At 38.2% G+C, this 17173-nt stretch overlaps 1 protein-coding gene across 18 annotated transcripts in view; it reads left to right on the top strand.

Moving 5' to 3' along the window:
* Trpm3 (transient receptor potential cation channel subfamily M member 3) overlaps window positions 1–17173 on the top strand; it is a 517403-nt gene that overhangs the window by 375922 nt on the left and 124308 nt on the right. For all 18 annotated transcript variants that reach the window (XM_070035730.1, XM_070035729.1, XM_070035727.1 and 15 more), the window contains one exon: window positions 1648–1720. In XM_070035730.1, coding sequence (XP_069891831.1) covers window positions 1648–1720 — 73 coding nt within the window. The remainder of the gene's footprint in view (window positions 1–1647; window positions 1721–17173) is intronic.

Genomic DNA, 17173 nt, shown 5'->3' with positions numbered 1-17173 from the left:
ACCTATATATGACGCTATGTGTCTAGCACTGTATGTCTGTTCTACATGTCTATGTCACTATATCATTAGAAACAATACTTAGAATTATATATCCTATATAATTGGAGATGGGCAAGCATTATTTTTATTAAGGTTAACAGACAGATAATTGAGAATAACAGTACATGAATGCAAGTATTCAAAAAAACACCTTTTAACCCTCTTACAATAGCTTCCTCTTCTTGGAAACAAAAATCTTCATCTTTGTTAAGTATTAACTGGGACCTTTTCTCTGTCATTAGTTGTCACTATCCCAGAAGTTGCAAGATATGCCCAAGGTTACATGATTATAGTATAGTACAGTATAGTATAGTATAGTATAGTATAGTATAGTATAGTATAGTATAGTATAGTATAATATAATATAATATAGTATAGTATAGCATAGCATAGGATAGACAAAAGATGATTGTACCCTAATCTGACATATGTAGCTGAAACTCCTTTGTACAACTTAAAGATAATTAAAAATTAAACATATGAACTCCTTTCCATGTGAAGGTTCACTTCTTCCTTAAAGCATAAACTTAGGAACAAGTTCTCTGCTGCAAGGCAATATGGATTCCATGATACTTCCCATGTGCTCATTAAACATCGCTCCCCAGACACATAAGCTTGGTGGCCCTTAGTGACCAATAGTCAGTGCACAAAAATAACATTTCTTATGACTTTCTTTTTATGTTAGCAAATGTTGAGGTTATAAGGGGATTTCTTTAGTGTCATAAAAGTGGAGATTATTCCCAGTAGTTCACAGCAGCATCTGTTGTTAGTGACAATACCTTCTCTACAACGAGTCCCCAGCTCCCTCTCCCTGTTTGTCTTGTCAACAGTCAGGTCTCCCATAAGCATTCATGCTTCATGAGTCTCTCTTCTGTCTCCACCAGTGATATTCTTCCCCCAAGAATTCTTTTCTCCCCTCCATTACCAAAAGAAAAATGGTTATTGTGTTGTTTGCTTTCTACTTCTTACTACCCAGAAGCTATTGGAGGTCATTGAGATGACTGGGAAGGGTCAAAGACATCCCCATTTTGACAACTTGGGGTACCTATGGCTAAGGAATAAGTGTGTCAACAGACCATTGACAACAGAATTTACTAGCTATTTTTTTTCATCTTTGGATTTGAACTCGGGGCCTGGGTTCAGTCCCTGAGCTTTTTATGCTCAAGGCCAGCACTCTACCACTTTGAGCCACAGTGTCCTTCTAGTTTTCTGGTGGTTCATTAGAGATAAGAGTTTCACAGACCTTCCTGCCCAGGCTTACTTTGAGTCACTAGCTATTTTCTCAACCTATGATTTACAGTAGGACTTACACATTTTTTGTAAACCCCACAAGTCTTGACTTTAAAACTGCAAGAGGATATTTGCTTTAGGCTCCAGTGTTTCACCATTGTAATGATAATTCATGTAATATATGTAAGGTAGAGGTTGTCTCTATTCTAAAGTTACTGGCACAGTTCTATCTCATTGAACCCTTGCTGTGCAGGCATGCCCTGTGGTTATGAATCTACTGTATAGATATTCAAATAATCTCTGTTCAGATGTGGTATCATTGATTTAATAACGCCTGAAGGGAAACACATCATTAATGGTCGCCTTGTTAAATTGCAGATTACAGTATTTCGGATGGGATCAGAAGGACATCAGGACATTGACTTAGCTATCCTGACAGCTTTACTCAAAGGTAAAACAGTTTCTTTGTCCATAGAGCACAAAATTAACGTGAATGAATTCAAACAGAAACCTTATGTTGCCTACTAGTGAATAAAATCCCAAATGATACCCTGATATACCTGATTATTGATAATATGGGACTTCCCTTGTAAGGCACTGTAACTGCTATTAAATGATTCTAGAATAGACTAATGATAGCATAATTAAGTGCATGATGTTTAAATTCATTTCACATCCATTGAATCATAAAAATTTATACAGAAAAGTGTTGACATAGCATGTAACATATCAAGTTACCTGAGGTTATTTAATAATACTTATCTGCCTCAAAAACCATTTGGTACAGCATTTATGTATATTAGAGGAGTGTGTGTGTATGTGTGTGTGCACGCATTAAAAATTGAAAATCAAGCCAGGTGCTGGCAGCTCATGCCTACAATCCTAGCTACTCAGGAGGTTAATATCCAGAAGATTGTGGTTCAAAGCCAGCCCAGGCAGAAAAATCTACAAGACCTTATTTCTAATTAACAAGCTAAAAGTTGAGCTAGGGGCATGACACAAGTGGTAGGAGCCATAGGGTGAACTCAGAGTGGCAGTGTGAAACCTTGAGTTCAAGCTGGTACCAATACACACACACACACACACACACACACACACACACACACACACACATGCACACACACATACACACACATTTATACACACATATACACAAACATATACACACACATACACATACACACACACATACACACACATATATACACACACATACACACACATATACACACATACACACACATACACACACATACACACACATACACATATACACATGCACATACATACATACACATATATACACACACATACACACACATATATATACACACACATACACACATACACACATACACACATACACATATACACACATACACACACATATACACACATATATACACACATATACACATACACACATATACACACACATACACACATACACACACATACACACATATGTACACACATACACACATACACACATAGATACACATATATACACACACATACACATACATACATACATAAACACACAGGTGTGTATATGTAAATGTGTATTATATATGAATTAAAAATAGCCCTTGTTCAGTTCTAAAATTTAAACTGAAAATATAAAGCAGAACAAAACCACAAATATTGACGATGTAGTTCTCATGCATTCTCCTGTTGCCCTATAGTTATCTTGCTGCAGCATTTATCACATGGCTGTTATTACTCCGTTATACTCTCCATAGATTGTAATCCTTCTGAGAACAAAGACTATGTCTCATTCGTTACATACCCTTGGTGCCTTGCAAAATTCCCAAGTCATGGCATAGTCAACTTTTGTTGACTAAATGGAGGAATGAATGACTGGGTTTCTTGGTGATTCAGTAATATTCAACATACCAAAGTCAATACTCAGAAAAACTATTTCACTTTAGTCCCCAATCTACTTATCTCTTTGTCTATGGTTTATAGTTTTTGAGAACATATCAAGGTGGTAGCGAGTATGCTATATTCTTTAGAACTACTGTAAATGTTCATTACTGCAACAATTATATGATACAGGAGCAGTTTTTAATTCACATTTTACAGATGAAGTAAGTAAAGCTACAAGAGGTATACCAACTTCACTTGCTAAAAGTTGTGCTGTGAATAATCCTGTCCTTAAGACCAAGTATATGTAATTCCTCATATAGCACATGTGATGTTAGACAATAATGGTTGTCAGTTGTATCTTCTTACCTCCGAAAAGTGTGTACACAGTCACTAAAATCCTATTCGCATTTCCAGAGATTCACTATCCCATAAAACAAATCATGTATTCCAGGCAGAACACTCTTGCTTTAAAATACTTATTTCAGTATACTTCACCTTTAAACACTGGGCAGGAGAATTAAGGGACCATGCATGGAATGAATAACAATTTAAAAACAAAACTCCAGACATCATTCTTCCTTTGTTAGAAACAACATAGAAACTTAAGGCAAGTAACTCTCTAATATTGTCTATTCTCCTATAAAATAAGAAAAAATTAATATCTATAACATTTATTGAAGACTTGCTTTGTGTCAAACACTTTTAAGTTCACTCAGTGAATAGATTCACTTATTCTTTACAATAGCTCAACTATCAGTGTAATGTAAACCCTAATGTCATTCCTTATAGATAAGGAAACTGAGGAACCGAGCAAGTTGGAAATTTGCTCAGATTAGCTGACTGATAAGTCAGATCCCATTTGTATGTTGGCATATGTAATACACCATCACATACTATGTCCAATAAGTGAACCATGAACAAGGTGTACCACAAATGAACAAAAGAGCAGTGAGGATCTTCTCAGAAAAGTTCTTTCTTTCTCTTTCACCAATTTGTGAGACTTTTAAGTTGTGTCTCACCTTTGATCAGTCCTAGAATTCATCAATAGCTGTTTTCCAACTTGTGTAAGTATGACACTTCATAAAAATACGTCTTCGGTCATTACGACATAGGTATGCAAAGGCGCATATAGAAAAGTGAAATTAAAACTGAAATAATATTTACATGGACAATAGGCCATCAAATTAAGGTTTTCTATTCTAATCTACTTCACTGTCTAGAATGCTGACTGTGTCCCACCAAATTGATTTCATGACCCACTAATGGGTCATAACATAGTGAAGAAACACTGCCGTCGATGAGGAGAGGAACTTACAATTGCTCCATGAAATTAAGATTTCTAATCACTCTCATATAAACATAATTTATGAGCAGTTGGTGGTAATGGGAATTTATGCCATTAAAAGATAATAGAGTGTCAAGTCCATTGTGCAAAGGCTTTTAAAATGCGCTCACTATTGAGCCAGTTGACTTATGGAGGGTATCAGGGAATAATACTTTTATTACCTCATTTGAGAGACCAAGGACCCATAAATTCCGATCAGTTCCAAATTCTTAAGTTTGTTAGACTCTTTCCAGGTAACGTGATCTAACACTTAATTTGTACAGTCAAATTTAATCTTCAGTTGCCTGATACACAGAGAATATTTGTAAAGCCGAATTTTTATTCTGGAAAGTCTGAAAATGTACCGAAAAAACTAGAAGTTAGATGGGAAATCAAAACAGCTGTGAAACTAACCCAGCTGTGAAACTAACCACTGGTCCATAAATCCAGAGGTACAAAAAAAATATGGCTGGAAAGTCGGGTGGCTGTGGGAAATATATACTTATGGTTTTCCTTTCTCTGAACTGCTGGATTTAATATTCCATATATAACACATTAGAGGCTACTGTTTTTTACGATACAGCCTAGTCTGTGTTCACACATGGAGAGCGAGAAAGAATTGCACAGCAATGCAAAAGGCCGAGAGTTTCTTCCAGTGGTGACATGGGGTACTTTTGAGATTGTGACATCACATTTGTCCTTTGCACTAAAGGAACTACTCCTGACAGTGGTATCTAAGTGGAGATGTACCCCCTACACCCATACATACACACACACACACACACACACACACACACACACACACACACACACACACACACGGAGACCCAAAATAGAGTATGTCCAAGTATTCTTCAGCCAACCAACCAATAGTTTTAGCATGAATATGCCAACAAACTGAATACTCATAGAATTTTTTAAATCATTCATGTCATGTGTGTATGGGTGTGGGTGTACACACGCATGTACCAGCCCTGGGACTTGAACTCAGGGCCTGGGTACTATCCCTACACTTTTTCTGCTCAAGGCTAGTGCTCTACTACTTGAGCCACAGCTTCACTTTCAGCTTTTTTTGGTAGTTTTGTGAAGATAAGAGTCTCACAGACACAAAATAGCCCCAGGGAAAAGCTACTGTTTGTTGAAAGGCCTCAACCCTACCCAGAACCTAGCCTCATAACCACATCCCCCTCTTTTGTGACTCTCAAAGCAGACCACCCTCCCAGAAAACTAACCTGGGAGGGGGATCTCAAAATCTTGGGTAAAGCAGAGCATTTTTCTGCCTCTTCCAACCAACCGACTTAAGAAACCAATCAAGCCACAGGACCTCAAGCTGACCAGAGACTACAACAAGAGACTGGTCGCAGACAAAAGGGAGATACAGGATTCCTCCCACTCCTCCCCCCCCCCCAAAAAAAAAAATCAAAAGACTTTTTTTTCTTTTTTTTTTTTTCTTTTTCTTCTTTTCTTTTTTTTGCTTGTTTTTTGTTTTTTGTTACCTTATATATATATATATATATAATTTTTTCCCTTCTAAAACTTTTATTAATCTTTAATTTTTGCCTCTTCTGAAAAAATAATTGTTTTCCAGTAATTTTTTTTTCTCATCTTATAATTTTTATTTTAGGAATACGTGAATGAGAGTTTTCCTTTCTTTTCTTGTCTTCTTTCTCTTTTTCTTTCATTCTTAATTATCTTTTTGTTTTTTATCTAGCTCTACTGAACTTCTGATCTTTTCTTCTCCCTTTCCCATCCTTAAAGCTTTCCACATCTCCTCTATGTCCCTCCCCTTCTCTGAACATATTCACATTCCTCTCTAAATAGACGGTCTTTTAACCTCTATAATAACATTAATTTTTACGTTTCTATTCTTTTTCTGGTCTCTATTTATTCCCCTTTCCGTCTCTTCTTTTTCTCTCTCTCTCTACTTGCATCCTACCCAACCCATTTCCTGCACTGTGATTAGGACATAGTTAACTCTCCCTGTGCCTCCCCACACCAATCTATTCCTATTTTTTACCCACATCTCTCCCTAATCCTAATAATTTCTGGTTTTCCAAATTCTTTTCTGCGGTTCGAAGTCCTTTAACATATAGTCATTTGATGTTGAATAGATGTATCTGTTGAACTAGATTGTATCTGTAGACTATTGACTGTACAAATGCAAACTTTGGTTGATGGTTGCCTTAAGATAGTGTTCTAGCACAAAACTGGTGCAATCTGTATCTCAAATGGGCCGAGTAAGCCGAAAAAACACAAGAAAAATGGCAAATTCGGGTATCTCAATTCCCAACCTTGATAATCAGGGATTAGAACAGATAAAGAATAATCCAGAGGAGAGTTCCCAAATAGCTCTACAAACACTAATAGCAAACATGATAAATGAGAAGTTTGACAATGTACAAAGGACTCTGTATGAGCGTGATAGGGAGAGAGAGGAGGCATCCCAGAAGTTTATACAGGAACATCATAAGCGTGAGGAAGCTTCTCAAAAACTGATACAGGATTTGCGTGAACAACTTGAGAATACTCAAAGAGAAAGGGAGGAATGGCGTGAGCAGGCAGAGAACACTCAAAGAGAACTGCAGGAATCCCACAGAAGGGAGGAAACTAATCAAAGAGTAATTCACGAATTAAGAGACCAGGTAGAGAATACACAAAGATCACTAAAGACATTCATGGAATCCATTAACAAAGAGCTGAAGGAAGTCAGGGAGACCACAAAGGGAAGGCTGAATGGAACCCAACAGAAGGAATGGGAGTCCAAAGAAACCATAACCAATCAACTAAGTGATTTGAGAACAAACACTGAACACCAAATTAAGGAAGTAAAGAAATTCATACAAGAAATAAAACAGAGCTTCAACAAAGAACTTGAAGCCATCAAAGCTGACCAATTAGAAGGAAAAGAGATAAAAAACAAAGTAGAGAGTCTTGACAGCAGGTTAGACCATGCAGAAGATCGAATCTCAGGGATTGAAGACAGCCTAGATATTATAGAGAAAGAACATACAACCATCCAAGACAAGTCCAAGAAATATGATAGGTCTATCCAACACCTGGAAGACACCATCAGAAGGCCCAATCTAAGGATAATGGGTGTAGAGGAGCACCTAGAAACAGAAGTTAATGGTCTAGGAAATTTGTTTAACAGGATCCTAGCAGAGAACTTCCCAAACATACAAAAAGATAGGCCTATTCAGATACAAGAAGCTTTTAGAACCCCAAATAGACCAGACCAGAATAGGACATCCCACCGTCACATTATAATCCACACAGGATCAACCCAGACCAAGGAAAAGATCCTTAAAGCTGTCAAGGAGAAAAGGTTAATCACCTATAAAGGGAAACCAATTAGAATTACCTCAGATTTCTCACCAGAGACAATCAAAGCAAGAAGAGCCTGGAATGATGTATGCCATGCCCTAAAAACAAACAACTATCAACCAAGAATACTGTACCCAGCTAAACTCTCCTTCATAACTGAAGGCCAAATAAAAAACTTCCATAGCAAAGAAAAATTGAAACAATACATCTCCACCAAACCAGCCCTGCAAAAGATTCTTAAAGATGTCCTACACATAGAAAACCAACAAGAACGCAACAAAGGCCAAGAAACTGCACCCAAACTGAGAATCCAAGAACCTTAGGAAGAACCCAGTTTTCACAGCCCCCAAGAAGGTGGATAACATGGCAGGAACTCCCAAATACCTCTCAGTCCTATCTCTTAATGTTAACGGACTGAACTCTCCAATTAAGCGACATAGACTGTCTAGTTGGATTAAAAAACAAGACCCTTCTATCTGCTGCCTGCAGGAGTCACATCTTGCCCGTAAAAACAAACATATTTTCAAGGTTAAAGGCTGGAACAAAATCTACCAAGCAAACGGCCCTCATAAACAGGCGGGAGTTGCAATCCTAATATCAGATAAAATAGACTTCAAATTAAAATTCGTGAGAAGAGATAAAGAAGGTCGCTACATACTAATTAAAGGATCTCTCCTTCAGGAGGATATTACAATTCTAAATATCTATTCGCCAAACAATGGAGCACCCAAATTTATCAAAGAAACACTACTTTCCCTCAAATCCCAGATAGATCCAAAGACATTAATCGTTGGGGATTTTAACACACCACTCTCCCCACTAGATAGATCAACTCGGCAAAAACTCAACAGAGAAACCGCAGATCTAAACAGCTGCATAGATCAACTAGACTTAACAGACATTTACCGAACATTTCACCCAGCAGCATCAGAATACACGTTCTTCTCAGCAGCACATGGGACGTTTTCTAAAATAGACCACATTTTAGGCCACAAAGCAAACTTGTCTAAATTCAGAAACATTGAAGTTATACCTTGCATTCTCTCTGACCACAAGGGAATAAAATTAGAACTCAACACCAAAAGCCACCAAAGAAAGTCCGGTATCACATGGAGGCTGAACAACACACTGCTGAATCATGAGTGGGTCATGGAAGAGATTAGAAAGGAAATTCAAATGTTCATGCTATTCAACAAAAATGAACACACAAATTACCAGCTCCTCTGGGACACAGCAAAGGCAGTACTCAGAGGCAAGTTTATAGCTCTGAGCTCCTACATCAACAAATTGGAGAGATCGGAAACTAATAATTTAATGACACATCTAAACCTCCTTGAAAAAGAGCAGCAAGATAAACCCCAATCCAGTAGACGGAAAGAAATAATCAAAATTAAATCAGAATTAAATGAATTAGAATCCAAAAAAACTATAGAAAGAATCAACAAAACAAAGAGTTGGTTCTTCGAAAAACTTAACAAAATTGACAGACCCTTAGCAAACCTTATCAGAAAAAGGAGAGAACACACCCAAATTAATAAACTCAGAGATGAGAATGGAAACATCACCACGGAAACAACCAAGATTCAGAACATTATAAGGGAATACTTCTCAAAACTTTATGCTAATAAGTTTGAGAACTTGACAGAAATGGACCTTTTCCTAGCAAATATTGACATGCCAAAACTAAACCAAGATGAGTTAAACCAGCTTAACAGGCCCATATCAAGCATCGAAATAGAAACAGCAATAAGAGACCTCCCAGCTAAGAAAAGTCCAGGACCAGATGGTTTTACAGCGGAATTTTACAAGGCCTTCAAAGCAGAGCTCACACCAATACTCCTCCAACTCTTCAATGAAATTGAAAGAGAAAGCTCACTACCGAACACATTCTATGAAGCCATCATAACCCTCATCCCAAAACCAGGCAGGGACTCATCAAAGAAAGAGAACTATAGACCCATTTCTTTGATGAACATTGATGCAAAACTTCTCAACAAAATTTTGGCCAATCGACTTCAACAATTCATCCAAAAAATCATACACCATGATCAAACAGGATTCATTTCAGGGATGCAAAGCTGGTTCAATATACGCAAATCAATTAATATTATTCATCACATCAACAGGAGCAAGAATAAGAACCACATGGTTATCTCAATAGATGCAGAAAAAGCATTTGACAAGATCCAACACCCCTTTATGATGAAGGTTCTGGAAAAATTAGGAATCCATGGAACATTCCTCAATATAATAAAGGCTGTATATGACAAACCTACAGCCAGCATTATACTCAATGGTGAAAAACTAAAGCCATTTCCTCTTAACTCAGGAACAAGACAAGGATGCCCACTCTCTCCACTTCTCTTCAATCTAGTATTAGAATGCCTAGCTACAGCAATAAGACAAGATGCAGACATAAAGGGGATCCAAATAGGGAAAGAAGAAATAAAACTCTCCCTCTTTGCAGATGACATGATCTTGTATTTAAAGAATCCCATAGACTCCACTCCCAAATTACTCAAGCTGATTCAAAACTTTGGCAAAGTAGCAGGTTATAAAATTAACCCCCAAAAATCAATGGCTTTTCTATATGCCAACAATGAGAAAAGTGTGGCTGAAATTAGGAAAGCAACTCCATTTGTAATAGCCCCACAAAAAATAAAATACCTAGGAATTAACTTAACCAAAGAAGTGAAGGACCTCTATGATGAAAACTTTAAAATCTTGAAAAAGGAAATCAACACAGAACTTAAAAAATGGCAAAACCTCCCATGCTCCTGGATTGGCAAGATTAACATCGTGAAAATGGCAATACTTCCCAAGGCTATCTACAAATTCAACGCGATACCTATCAAAATTCCACCCTCATTCTTCAAGGAAATAGAGGAGGCAATCCAAAAATTCATATGGAACAATAAAAGACCCCGAATAGCAAAAACGCTCCTCAACGGAAAGAACACTGCTGGAGGAATATCAATACCAAATTTCAAATTCTACTATAAAGCCATAGTAATCAAAACAACTTGGTATTGGCATAAGAACAGACCTCAGGACCAATGGAATAGAATTGAAAACCCAGAAATGAACCTACAGACCTATAGCCACCTAATCTTCGATAAGGAAGCTAAAACAATAGAATGGAAGAAAGACAGCCTCTTCAGTAAATGGTGCTGGCAAAATTGGTTAACTACATGTAGAAAACTAAAGCTAGATCCTTATATATCACCCTGCACCAGAATCAACTCCAAATGGATCAAAGACCTTGAACTCAAAGCAGACACTCTGAAAACATTACAGGATGGAATAGGAGAAACCCTAGGTCTCCTTGGCTCAGGTCGAAATTTTCTGAATAGAGACCCGGAAGCACAACAAATCAAAGAAAGGTTGGACAAATGGGATTGCATAAGATTGCAGAGCTTCTGCAGGGCAAATGACATAGCTGGCAAGATCAATAGAAAACCCACCGATTGGGAGAAGATCTTTACTAGCCATACAACGGACAAGGGTCTCATATCTAAAATATACTTGGAACTCAAAAAATTAAACCACCCAACAACAAATCCTCAAAGAAACAACTGCCCAATAAATAAGTGGGCGAAAGACTTAAAGAGAAGCTTCTCTGAAGAAGAAAGAAGGATGGCCAATAGACACATGAAGAAATGTTCAACATCCCTAGCCATAAAAGAAATGCAAATCAAAACAACATTGAGATATCACCTCACTCCAGTTAGAACAGCAAAAATCAAGAACTCCAATAACAACAGATGCTGGAGGGGATGTGGACAGAAAGGAACCCTACTTCATTGTTGGTGGGAATGTAAACTTGTTCAACCACTTTGGAAAGCAGTATGGAGGTTCCTCAAAAGACTTCACATAGATCTCCCCTATGATCCAGCAATCCCACTTTTGGGCATTTACCCAAATGTTTACAAACAAGACCACACTAAAGCTACCAGCACAACTATGTTTATTGCAGCATTATTTACCATAGCTAAGATATGGAACCAACCCAGATGCCCCTCAGTAGATGAATGGATCAAGAAAATGTGGTATATATACACAATGGAATTCTATGCCTCCATCAGAAAGAATGACATTTCCCCATTTGTTAGGAAATGGAAAGGTTTGGAAAAAATTATATTAAGTGAAGTAAGCCAGGCCCAAAGAAGCATAGGTCCCATGGTTTCCCTTATTTGCAATATCTAGTATAGGTATGAGTCAAGCGGAAAAGGTCAGATAATGTGATGCTAGGAAAATGAACCCTTAAATATGTATTTTAATGTTTTCGTTTCTTTCATGCATGTATTTCTAATGCATTTATAAGATTATTTCTTTGTTGCTTTGTATGTCCCTCCCCCACAGTGTAACCCCCGTTTTCACTATATTTGATGTCAGTATAACATGTGGAGTAGATGGGGACAAACAAGTCGTTTAAGGATTCAGGTGGACCTGTTGCAACAATGAGAAGTACAAAATGTCATGTCAAAACCAGCTTTACAATGCCGGTGTGGGGGGGGGGGGGAGGGGGGTATAATTGGGTGGGGGGAGGGGGGTAAAATTGGGTGGGGGGAGGGGGGAGGCGGGGAAGGGAAGTGAAGGGTAAACAAAGGAGGAGGCTGCAATGCTTGGTAAGAAATGTATGCATTATCCTGCCCATGTAATTGTAGCCCCTTTGTACAGTATGTTCTCAAATAAAATAAAATACAATTTAAAAAAAAAAAAAAAAAAAAGAGTCTCACAGACTCCTTCCCAGGCTGGCTTCAAGCTGTGATCCTCAGATCTCAGCCTCCTGAGTAGCTAGGGTTACAGAAGTGAGCCACCAGCACCCAGCTAAAATCATTCATTGTTTACCCGAAATTCCTTCTTAACCAGGAGTCCTGCATTTTGATGTACTGAATCAGGCTACCCTATTTAGATAAACTCTGAAGCCATAACCACATCTGAACTTCCGGCACCTTTAAGAGGTCATACCGAAACAACAACTCAAAAATCAAAAGTCTATAAAGGCAGAAATGGAGGGACAAAAAATAGACAAATGCAGCAGTGGTACTCACTAGACACGATGTTGAAAATGGCCCATACAACTTGTGGGGGGGGGGGGTGAGGAGGAGGAAGAAAATGGCAAGAAAGGGAGAGAAGGAGTGACATTGTCCAAAAAGAAATGTACAGGTTACCTGACTTATGTAACTATAACCCCGCTGTATATCCACTGTATAATAACAATAAAAAGATTTTTTTAATCTAGAAAGGTCCCCTCCACCTTCTACCTTCCTCCTCTTCTCAGCTGGGCCTGCCTCAATCTCCTCCCAGGGCAGAGTTCTACTAGGGAGCACCCCAAAACTGCCTCAGTAAACAAGTGTTTGTTCTTCACCCTGCCCTTAGAAGCCTTGTCTTGTTCCATTCACTCAGCAGCATAAAACCTCTTGCTCCAGGCTCCACAAAGCCATAACACAGTGCTCACAGCAAAGAATCTCTGGATCCTGTGAATAAAATGTCCCCACTTTTCCAACAATTTTTATAGACCATGAATTCGATAAGCAAAGGTCAACCTCTATGAGCAGACATTGCCACTCATCCATATTCTTAAAAGTGTAATATTTGTCAATTGCTGATTTCCATAATGGAGAAAGGCTTTTCTTTTTTCCTTTGAGTGCAACCTCTATTGGTTAAAAACAAAACAAAACAAAAAGTTCATCTTAGGCTAGGGAGAAAATAACCTTTCTTTCTTCTCATTTTTTTTTCTTGGAAAACATTTTGAAAAGGCCAAAGGGAAAAGGGAGTTAAAATATTTTTTAAATCTATGATGTTTCTCCTCAAAATTGTCAAGGTCATAAAAACCAAGGGAAGGGAAGTCTAAAGGATTGTCAGAGCCTAGAGGAACCTAAGGAGACGGATCACATCATATAAGTGTTTCCCTGGAACTGGGTTTTAAAAAAATGAGATGAGGATACAGGTTATAAAACTGCAAAAAAAATTGAAGTGTAAACTGTAGTCCATTTTCATAAGGGAAAATTTAAAAAAATTCATTGTCACCCAATACAGATCTATACATGAGACATGTTGGAATCAAAGATCCCCACAATCCCTTTGTGTTTAAAACAATGATAATTTGTGGAATGAATGGTAAAAGTCAAGGGCTCATGTATTCACAGGACCATGATAGATGCATAGTATTTAGGGAGCTGAGGCTGTTAGTCCGTGGTAGAGTGTTTGCCTAGAATGCCCAAGGCCCTGGGTTCAAATCCCCTCACTGCCTTCACACCAAGAAAAAAGAAGAAGAAAGAAAGAGTACAATGATTAAGGCTGTGTGTGGTGTTGCACACCTGTAATTCTAACAAAAGTCCTGAAAACAGAAGCCTTCCTAGGCTACATAGCAAGACTCAGAATAAACAAACAAAAATCCATCCCTATAAATCACATAGATTGAATAATAGTTGATCACTGGTGACACAAGAAATGACCACATATATCCTGTGGAATGTAAGCAGAAAAAATAATCCAAAAATCACCTTATGTAAAATCAGATTTCTCTATCTTATCACAATTACTTCAGAGATAATATCTACTTTCTATTATTTTGTGTTATTTTATGTTTCTCTTCCTCAGACAAAATTAATTCTATCAATAGGCAATTCATCACCTGCAGATATGTAGAAGACAGACTTCTACTTAACATATGCATCTGTAAATTAGTCCCAAATGAAAAAGAAAGCTTGAAACAAAATGTAAATTACAAAAAGAACAACCATCTTCCATAAGACTTTGGAAAAACTTCAAGAAAGCAAACTGCCAACCTGACTAGATAGCACAAAGCAATGAAACCATAGATTCTGACCCATCTTTCCGTAAAATTACATCTTTAAGAAATATAAACATGAATTTGAAATGGAGGCGGATAAAAATTTTTAAGGTACATTTTTTTTCAGTACCAGTTCCAGAGCTTGAATTTAGGGCCCAGGTGCTGTCCCTGAGTTTCTTTGCTCTAGGCTAGCACTCTGCTATTTGAACCACAGCTCCACTTCTGGCTTTTGGGTGGTTAATAGGAGATGAGGCTCACAGGTAGTTTCCCTGCCTGGGCTGGCTTCAAACCACGATCCTCAGATCTCAGTAGCGAGGCTTATAGTCATGAGTCACCAGTGCCCTACTTGAAAAGTGACATGTTTGGGGGCTAGGAAGGTGGCTCAGTGGTAGAGTACTTGCCTTGCATGCATGAGGCCCTGGGTTCAATTCCTCAGCACCACATAAGCAAAAAGAAAAAAGCTGGAAGTGGCGCTGTGGCTCAAGTGGTAGAGCGTTAGCCTTGAGCTGAAGAGCTGAGGGACAGCGCCCAGGCCCAGAGTTCAGGCTCCACAACTGGACCCCCCCCCAAAAAAAAGGAAGAAAAGAAAAGAAAAGTAACATGTTTTAATGTTTGGACTTTTGTTTCTGAATTCACAAGCACAAAATCTACTGGAAAAAAAGCAGAAGTGATATCACAAAATAGCATTGACATCAATCAGCAATTAATCTCACTACCTAATTCATCTTATTTTTTATAATAATTCCCATCAAACCCCTGTAAAACTGTCTGGATATATGTTCAAAAGTAGTCATGTCCAATAGCCCTGAGCATCTGTGCATTATAAGCACCTAGCTTAACCTGGAGTATTTACTGAAAAGCTACCTTGCAGAAACTCGTGTATTTTATGTGTGGGTTTGGTGGAAATGTGATGAGTTTTATGACTGTTTGTACAGGCAAATATTATAGCTCTGCACTGAAAATAAGAATTCGTCCTAAACAGAGCGGATTGCTCAGTAGTACTTAGAGCCCAAGCACTGACCTTTCAAAAACAATGCCTACTATTATACCTTATCTCCTCACACCAAAGCAACCCTGAAGCCTCAATCCCCATTCTCCCTTTGCTAACCCCAATACATTTTCAGACTAAGAAACAGAACAAAGATACTCAAGACCATTTGGGAATTCAGTAGCAGAACCAAAGCTTACATCCAAGTTTCTTCACCTTCTGCCCAGTTTTCTTATATTATGTGTATGATGTTTTGTGTGTTGGGGACACAGGTGAAGATGTCCCCAGCTTTCCAGTGCCACAGAGATCTTTGCCTTGGTAGATGCCAGATGACCCTAGGGGCACACACAATATTTCAATGAGACAAATCGGATGCCCATAACTTCACTTAGTGAAGACAACTATCAACTGCAATCTGACACTTGCTTTCTTCTTTGAATTTTAGGTAATTGGTGAATCATTGCTGCAATTGAGAATTACGAGTTTAAACTAACTCAAGAAAAGTATTCCATAACCAGAAAGCCTAAAGCTTAAGCTGAGTTCAGTTTAATGGGCTCAACTGGCATCATCGGGGTCTCCTCCTCATCCCCTAGACATTATTCTGTACTCTCGCTAGGCAAAGCAGCCATGAAAAGTTTACAGGTTCACACATAACTGGGTAAGAAAAGCCCTGTTACAGAAAAAGTGGTTATTCCTACTAATTACAACAGAAAGTGCCCAGGAAAGACTGGGATTTCCTTGCCTTCAATCAGTGCCCATTTTTAATCCATCACTAGGGCAAAAGAGTTCAGAGAATCTCTATCATCCTGTAATAAGGGATGGGGTCAGTTATAGGTGATCTACAAAAACAAAGGTTCTGTAGCACTGGATCTATGTTCAAAATGCATCAGAATCAGAATCCGTAACCCTCCCAAATATGAATAAAGTAACAAATCAGACAAAAGGAAAAGAAAACAAAAGCAGCAACAACAGCAACTAAAAACAATTTCATTGCCTTTTCTTGTAGTTCACCTTGCAAAATATTATTTTATATGATCATATGCACATAACTATTGAGCCTTTGTCATCGGCACCTATGCATAGCCTTCCTTGGCTGTAATGTGTGTCTAGAGATGTATAAATAGGTGGATCAGGGGCTGGGAAGGTGGCTCAGTGGTAGAGTTCTTGCCTTGCATGCATGAGGCCCTGGATTCCATGCCTCAGCACCATATAAGCAGAAAAAACCAGAAGTGGCACTGTGGATCAAGTGGTAGAGCGCTAGCCTTGAGCTGAAGAGCTGAGGGACAGCGCCCAGACCCAGAGTTCAGGCCCATGACCGACAAAAAAATGAAATTAAAATTTAAAAAATTGGATCAAAGAATGAACAAAGACAACAGTGGCACTCACTAGATACTATGTGGAAAATGAACTGTGCATCTTGTGGGTCGGGATGGAAGGGAAAAACTGGGAGAGAACCATAACCCTAACGTATGTGTATATATAAATGTAATGGTCAAATTTTCAAAAAAAATCATAAAATTTCTATTCAAAAGGAAGGACCCATAAATTTGAGAATAATAATTTAAGGGAAAAAAAGCCAGAAACCTTCTGGCATACACAT

This window comes from Dipodomys merriami, unplaced genomic scaffold, assembly GCF_024711535.1.
Source record: "Dipodomys merriami isolate MVZ:Mamm:240054 unplaced genomic scaffold, mDipMer1.0.p SCAF_26, whole genome shotgun sequence".
NCBI lineage: Eukaryota > Metazoa > Chordata > Mammalia > Rodentia > Heteromyidae > Dipodomys > Dipodomys merriami.
Note: the sequence above shows the minus strand (reverse complement) of the source record. Positions and strands in the feature narration are given on the sequence as shown.